The sequence below is a fragment of the Ailuropoda melanoleuca genome, chromosome 13 (genome assembly GCF_002007445.2).
Source record: "Ailuropoda melanoleuca isolate Jingjing chromosome 13, ASM200744v2, whole genome shotgun sequence".
NCBI lineage: Eukaryota > Metazoa > Chordata > Mammalia > Carnivora > Ursidae > Ailuropoda > Ailuropoda melanoleuca.
Genome location: NC_048230.1, coordinates 39,119,487 through 39,127,377, shown reverse-complemented (window position 1 = coordinate 39,127,377; position 7,891 = coordinate 39,119,487). Strand labels below are relative to the sequence as shown.

At 54.2% G+C, this 7,891-nt stretch overlaps 1 protein-coding gene across 3 annotated transcripts; it reads right to left on the bottom strand.

Annotated features, from left to right (window-relative positions):
• Positions 1–375: 375 nt before the first annotated feature.
• Positions 376–6,836, bottom strand: LOC117795679 (CMRF35-like molecule 7). Of its 3 annotated transcripts, none has more exons than XR_004619777.1 (5): positions 6,508–6,836; positions 5,694–5,942; positions 4,846–5,175; positions 3,220–3,346; positions 376–751 (listed from the first exon to the last, which is right to left on the bottom strand). XR_004619777.1 is itself a non-coding variant. In XM_034641150.1 (5 exons), the coding sequence occupies exons 1-5, from the start codon at positions 6,545–6,547 to the stop codon at positions 726–728; spliced, it is 633 nt and encodes a 210-aa protein (XP_034497041.1). In that variant the 5' UTR covers positions 6,548–6,835; the 3' UTR covers positions 376–725. The 3 variants fall into 3 exon arrangements, 2 of the variants coding, with proteins under 2 accessions (XP_034497041.1, XP_034497042.1); XM_034641150.1 differs by lacking the exon at positions 5,694–5,942 and adding an exon at positions 2,286–2,395 and having other exon boundaries at positions 6,508–6,835; XM_034641151.1 differs by lacking the exon at positions 5,694–5,942 and having other exon boundaries at positions 6,508–6,830.
• Between the last annotated feature and the right edge of the window lie 1,055 nt (positions 6,837–7,891).

Here is a 7,891-nt window from a genome sequence, read left to right as displayed (position 1 = left end):
AGCCCCTCATTTGTCCCATCTGGATGGAGAAGTCCAGACCGTCCCTGGAGCCCTGCACCGGAAGGACCAGGGGGACTAAGGGACAAATGGAGGGACAGATTGGAGCTGTTTGTGTGACCACCGGTGAGTCCCCTGTACTTGGAGACCACTAATGTAGACACAGGGACACATGGATATTGACATAGTTTCAAAGCCCCTCCCCACCAAACACTCATGACTTACGCGGGGAAAAAGAGTAACTTCAGGCAGTTGCCAGACACACTCTAATTCCAGAGCTGGATTTAGAGTCACTTCTGACCCTCTAGGATGGACGGGTCTTACTCTCACGTATAAAACAATGAAAGAGTGTCCCAGTGAAATCATCTCAAAAGAGCCCAGGAAAGCCATAGATTTAATAGGAAATGTGCGGAGCAAACAGATGGGATGCGGGTCGGGGATGGTCCAACCTTGTCTTCTGTCTTACATTCAGGTGATTCTTCCTCCAGGAGACACGGACAGAGCGGCAGCTGGAACATCTGGCCCATCAGGGTCTCTGACCACGTGCAACACTTGGAAGCTTTTTGGTTTAATTCTGGTTCCATAGTTACTGGTAGGTCTGGGATTTTAAAACCCATCCTTGGCCAGAGTCCTGAACGCTGTGATAGTCCGTTATCCTCGGCAGAGCCACTGCAGGGTCACAAGGAAAAGAGGCACCAGGACGATCCACGCAGGAGGCTTCTTGGCTGCTACCATGGAGGCCAGGGCTCCTGACCTGTGCAGAGCAGAGAAGGAGCCAGGGTTCATTCCTGAGGTCAGGACGAAGGGAGTCCCTACCTAACAGCGACCAGATCTCTCTTGGAGCTGCAACCACTGCCCATTCCCTGCTCAGAGGTCAGAGGGTGCAGGGGTGTTGATGGCGCGGGAGCTGGGCTTCTCCTGCTCAGGTGACTCTATCCTCCCCCTGGGTCCCCCTGACTGCAGCTCAGCCACACAACAGTGCACGGCAGGACCCCCAGCAGGGACACCTTCACAAAGGTCAAGAGCGCAAAGTGAAGGCTGCTAGCAGGGCCCTGTGTAGGGAACAGGGTGACAGGACTGAGCTCCCTCTTCAGGAGCAGCCCCAGCCCCTTCCCCCCTGACCTCACTCCTGAACCCAGAGCTGCAGGAACGGCAAGCCTTGCTCCCTGCCAGAGAAGCCCTTATGAGGACACAGCCATGCTGCTCAAGGCTAAACTTTTAGCGACCTCCCTGCAGCTTAGCCTGGGGTCCAGCCCCTCTGTCTCCTGACTTCATCCTGCTTTTTGGCCGCTCTCCCACAATTCCTCTCCACCTCACCTGCAGGCCAGCCAAGCTCAAGGGTTTGCCTTTGCCTGTCTTTCTCATTCTACTGTGTCCTACCTTGTGTCAGTTCTGCCCACATTTCCATCTCTGATCTGTTATTACCTCTTGGAAGCAGAGGGTGATTGCCCCCCCCCGTCCACCTGGCTGTGTACCTTCAGGGTTCTCCTGGGAGGGGCTCTCTCAGCTCTGACGCCCACGTGGTAGCACATGTGCGGTGTACCCCTCATGCGCCCTGCATAGTGGACACGGGGTCCAGGTGGACGATGGCCCTTGCTTACATGTGTCCCCCTGGTGGTCCCTCTCAGTGTTCATGTGTCTGGACGCCTCACCGTCAGCGTCATGCCCTCCTCCACAAGCAATGTCAGGACCCCTGCAGGCCAGCCTTGCCCTGTCCTTCCACCTGCCTTGAGCATGATGGGTCATGTAGATTTCACAGGTGGTTTTCTGGAAGGAAAGGGAGGGCATGCGGCTTTGCCCTTCCTCAAAATGTCCTTAAACTACTGTGCTCTTTTCACAAGATCCACTCCCTGTGGGGCTGCTGTCCTGTCTCTTGCCCTGCAAGCTTCCTCCCATGCTCCTGGTCTCCTAAAAGTCCTGCATCGTCTACTCCCCATGCAACAACACAACCCGTCTCCAAACAGTCACCAGCGAGACAGAAGCTTGTCGTAGACCAAGTGCCTTGCCTCATTCAGAGGCATGACTGAACAAACCGTCTAGTGGGGCCCGGCTCCAAGGAATAGGTTCCTGGAGAAGGGAAGGAAGTTGGCCTGGAGCTGGAAGGGAGCTGATGGAGAGTGTTTCTGGGAGGGAGGACCCAGGGAAGGAATGCACCTTCACCCTGGCTTCTGATGGGGTGAACCTGGGGCAGTGTGTTTGCCCTTTGATAAAAGAGCTAATTGGTTGTCTTTGGATGATTCTTGAAGGTTGGGCGGGGGGCCTTCAGGTTGATGTCCCAGCCTCTCTACCATGTTGAGAATGTGAGAAAGCAGGAATCCCAGCTTCCCACTCCTTCGCAGCATTTCCACTCAGGGAGGGCAGGGTTGGATCCATGGACCAGGTAATGGCACGTGACCTTCTGTGGACAGAATAACACCCCCTCAAAGATGTCCTAACCCCCAGGCCTGTGAATGTGTTAGGTTACATGGCAAGGGTGAGTTCATGATGCAGATGGAGTTAATACTGCCAACCAGCTGACCTTGAGATGGGGAGATTAGCCTGGGTTACCTGGGTGGAACTTATGTCATCACCAGTGTGTTTACTAGTGAAAAGACAGGGGAGAGCCAGTGTCCCAGTAATGTGGTAAGCCCCAGTAAGGAGGACTCGGCCACCGCTGCTGGCTGTGAGGATGGAGGGGGCCATGTGCCAGTGGGTGCAGGGTCTCTAGAAGCTGGAAAAGACAATGAAGGGCTTCTCCCTTAGAGCCTCCAGAAAGAAGCAGCCCTGTTGGCACCTTGACTTTCACTCAGGGACACTCATTTCAGACTTCTGAACTTCCAACCACACGATCATAAAATTGTGTTGTCTTATGCCACCAGGTTGGTAGTGATTCGTTCCAGAAGCCACAGGAAAGTGAATACAGAGCACTTCCCTTCTGGCAAACTTGAGGCTGGAACCACCGACACCTCTTTTGGCTTCTTGTGGGTCGGGAGGCAGGTAAGCAGGAGACCAGAGCCTTCTGTCCTGCAGCCCAGCTGAAGCCCTGTGTTAGGTCCCTCGTGGGGAGTGGGGAGCTCTTGAAGGGCTCAGAGGTGTAAAGGAGGGGCCCCAGGGCAGACCTTGCTGATGCTGTCCTGCACAGGAGACCTCAGAGGGGCCACGGGGGGTCCCTGACAGAGTGTCCTGAGGGGAGTGGTCACAGGGCAGTGGCGGGAAAGTCTGCTGGGGTCCAGCTCTGCTCACCTGCTGATGGGGTTGATCAGAGTCACGGGCTGGTTACTGGTGATGCCCTGGGTAAGTGGAAATGAGGAATCCCAGCTGGCTGGTGTGGGTCCTGGCACAGGCTTGGGAGAGCCTGCTAGAACTGGTGCTAAACACACAGAGCAGAGCAGGGCTGTGAGGGTGACGCAGTGGCTCCCCTGGCCTTCTCCACTCCCCACCCCCAGGCTGAAGAAGCTTCGGTCTCAGCACCGTCGCTCAGGCTCATTGGTCCGCCCTTGCATCTTTCTGGTTTCTCATCCCAAACATGCGGTCACTTCATTTGCAGAGAAACACCAGTTCCCCGTCTGGGAGGCACTTGGGGTGGGGGCTCAGGAGCAACTATGTTCAGCTCAGTCTCAGTGTCCTGTGTGGCACAGCTGAGCACGTCAGAGCCACGTTCCCACCCCTGGAGCTTTCCATCAGCCAGGCCGGCTCTCCTCTGAGTCTCAGCCTTGCCCGAAGCAAGCTGCCCGCCACCTGCCCTGACGTGCTGTGACCCACGGGCTGCCTGGGCCAGGGTCCCCCATGTCCTGCAGCCGCCCAGAGCCCGCAGCCCCTGCTGTCCCCTCGGGGCCTTCCTGCCTCTCCGGGGCCTTCCTTACTGCACCAGGCCTGCCAGGGAAGCCTTGTCTGGTTGGAGGGTCCACACTCCAGATCTCTGGCCCCGTTCCTCCTGCACTCTTGCACACATCCACCCACCCGTGTTGTCTTTCTCAGTTGATCTCTGGAACATTCTACACCAGCATACCTGTCCACTGCACACATTCGCACAGCGGATTTGCATATGCTAAGTGTGAAGAGCCTTTCTCTGCTTATTAAATGGGGTAGTGAGTAGTAGAGATATTACTTCCCTAGTGTCTGTGTGTCTCCTTGTCTGTATGTCTGTATGTTGGAGAGAAGACTGAAGGGTCCAGAGGTAGACTGTGGGGCGGGGACTACACCTGACTCCCTTTCCAGGCCTGCCTCCTGGAGGCCCTCGTGCCTCTGGAGCAGCTGAAGTGGAGCCCAGAGTCCCCTCCAAGGCTCAGAGGCAGGGAGAGGGCGGGGTGGTCCCTCCGCTCTGGTGGAGTCTGGCCTTTCCTTCTCCCAGAAATGGGTTCAGAGTCCCTCCCCTGCTCCTTTGTGCATATGTTGCCAGAGGAGGGAGGGGAAGAAGGAGGGGGCAGGGAGAGGGTCTCTTCTCCTGTAGCTGAGACCATCAGGGTGACGGCTTTCTAGCACCCACTCTTCCCTACATGACTGACAAGGCCCCATTCAGTCTGGGGTGCACTGACAATGGACGTGACAGGGAAAAGTGGAGCTGCCTTCCCTGGACAAGCCTGTCCTCGACGAGTCTCTGCTTCTCTGCTTCCCCTGGGGATAGCTGATGGAGACATGCAGAGATGTGGGGGTTCTCCTTTCTTCTAGTATGTCCCAGACTCTTGGTACCCCCCATACTCACTTGCACAACGACACACATGCAGAGACACACACACAAACAAACACACACACGTGTCATCTCAGGCATGTTAGAGACTCCTCTCCATCCTTTGGGAAGACAGAGGAACAGTCCTGACCCCTCTGCAGGAGGTACCAGGGCCCCGGAGCACAGGAGGGAGTCGTGCCTACCTGGGTCGACAATCACAGATAATTTGTACACCGGGTCAACGCCGGTTCTCTCAATCCCACACCAGTAGGTGTCTGCGTCATCTCGACGGAGTTTCTCCAAGATCATGGTGAATGTGCGTCGGTTGCTATTGTCCTGGATGGACGCTCGGTCCTTCTTCACCAGTTCGTCTGTCCCGTTGGTTTTTACAAGGATTCTGCAGGAAATCCAGTTCTTCCCGCGGCACCACCACTTCTTGTAGGATTCCCATCCCGGGGTATACTCACAGTACGCTGTCAGTGTCCCCCCCTCCGTGCCTCTCACCAGCCCCTCCTGGCAGATGGAGAAGTGGCCTAAACAGAAACCCAACATTCATGTCATCCTCCTTGAGCCCGGGGCTGGTCTGGTCATCACTGGGGCATCTGGCACTGCCCTGAAGACCAGCCAGAAGCCTCTGGCCTCGGTCTAATCACCACATCCCACCTGTCCCTTCATCCCCTGCAGGATGGCTTTAGCTGTGCCCTCTCTTGGATGTCCCTCTGGGGCTCCTAACTGCCCAATACAGGGCCTCTGCTCACTCACTACTGACCACGACCCCCCTTGCCCTCTGCCAACACCTCTCCCCGGCAGCACAGAGCCCACACGGCAGCCCCAGGTGTATTTCTGCATCCCAGAGCAGGTGAGACAGTGGGGTCCCCTCCCCACTCAGCCCTGACACTCTAACCCCCACACACCTAAAAACCCTCACTTCACCTTCCGAGTGGACACATGGCGTTGGACTAAGCCCACACACTCGCACATTCACACACACACTCACACACGTGATTGCTTGTTATTTCACTACACACCTTGCTCTTCTGAGTCTCCATACCTTTACACAAGCTGTTCCCTCTGTCTGGAATGTTCTCTTTTCTCTGCTTGTAGGAATCAAGACTTTCTATTCATTCCTCAAGGCTTGAATCAAACAGTGTCTCTTCTATGGTGTCTACCATTCTGCAGCCAACTGGGTCGCTCCTGGTGCCACCAGAGCTCTTTGTCCCTGTCTCCATTGTTGTTCTTATGACACTGGAGGATGGTCTGGTCTTTGGCTCGTCCAGAGCAGAGACTCGGGCAGCCCAAGCTGTGGGGTTGAGCAACTTTCCAGAGAACATGTCACACCCAGGTTTTGCTGCCTGTCTTCCTCCCTCAACTCTGAGCTCTTCAGAAGAGAGGGTCTTGGCTCTAGCTACACGTCAAGACCGGATATGCAGGCTTATAAATGATCCAGATGCCTGAACCCCACCTTGACGGAGTGGGTCTCAGCTGGAGCCTGAGCTTCTGGGCTCCTTCAAAGCTCTGGAATTCGTGCATTCACATACGTGTGTATATATCTGTGTATTATGCGCCTGTCTAGCCTCTACCCAAGCATCCATCCATGCATCCACCCTTCAACTGTCTATCCATCTGTCTGCCAGGATCGACAAGTAGTGCACTAGAAAACAAACACTATATGTGTTATTTATTTTTATTTTCTTTCCCCAACACCTAATTTAGTAGTTGTCAGGTAACAAAAGTTAAAAAAAATGTTTTTTAATGAATAAGTGTCTGGATTGAGTGAAAGGCTCTGCCATTTCCCCGGGGACAGACCCAGTGTGTCCCACCCAAGCCTTGCAGGTGCTCCCTCCTGAAGCCCCCGCCCCACTCACCTTGGACGATGAGAAGGAACAGAACCGGGAGCAGCCACATGTCCTGCTGCCTGGGTTGTCTCCCTGGTGCTCAGCTGATGCCCGTTGCCCTCCGGGGCTGGAACTGAGCTCAGAGGCAACCTGCCTTCACTTTCTTTAAATTAATGTTTTTTTAGTTTCTCTCATCTACTTCCCTTAATTTTTTTCTTTTGTTACTTCCTAACTTTAAAATTAGGAGAAAAGCAGGGTCATTTTGGGAGTGTATGGTCTTAGGGATGAGACGTGCCCTCTCCTTGCACTGGCGCCTCTCCGAAGCATCCCCTGGGTCTGTCCCTGATAACTTTGCCTCAGGGGGGCTCCCCGCCCCACTCTGTAGCACCACCTCCCATCTGTGAGCACTTACTTCCTGCCACCCCCATCCTCCAGCCCAGTTCTGCACTTCCATTGGGTACTGGCGCCTTAGTAGAGCTGTTTGCCGTTAGCAACTCAAATGTGCTCAAAATGGAATTTCTTGTCATCTTCATGCCTAAAGTCAATCTGTCCCAACACCTGGTCCATGGGCCCAGGGCCTCCTCTGCACGTGCCTCCACCAGACCAGCCTTCCTAAGACAAAGCCCATGGGGTCTTCGTCCTGACACCTGCCACTCTCAGAATGCCTTGCTGGAATGGGGGGATAGGAGGTGAAGCGGCCAAGGGTTTTGCCAGCAGTGGGTAGGGTGGTCCAGCTCCAGGGAGTGAAGGGAGCAAGAGTTCCTGTCCCCTTCAACGTCCTTCTAGTTGGACTAAGAATCAAATTGACGTGAGACAGATTAACAGGAGAATATCAATTTAATAGCATATGTTTGGGAAACAAACATAGACATGGCAGTCAGGCATAATAGGGTACAAATGTCATCCTGAATTAAAAGAAGGGGGTAGGGGTTTGGAACTTCAAAGGGAAGGAAAGTAATTCACAGGAAGATGAGAATCAGTAAGTTTGGTAGTCAAATGTTTGCTCTCCATGCAGTTGGGTTACTCGGATAAGATTGAGCCCTGGGTTCTGCAAAGACCCTGCAATCGAGATTCCTCTATGTAGTTAAGGGAAGGCTAAAAGTTTCCTGGAGCCCAGAGGGTCTCGAGGGCCTTTAGCTCAGAATAATCTCCATGTCCAAGTGGCCCATCTTGGGGGGCCTGTCTTCAGCCCCTAGACCTCTGTTTGTGTTCACTTGTGAGGGCTGAGCCTTCTCCTACGATTGGGGGTCTCAGTGAATCCTGGGGTTTCTGCCTGAGGCAAAGAATTTATGAAGGGGTGGGGGGGGCAGGATCATTAGACTCCCCTCAAACTTTTCCCTCTCCCCCTTTCTCTCTCAAGTTTTACTGAGGCGTAACTGGAATAAAAGAAACCATATCCTTTTAAAGTACACAG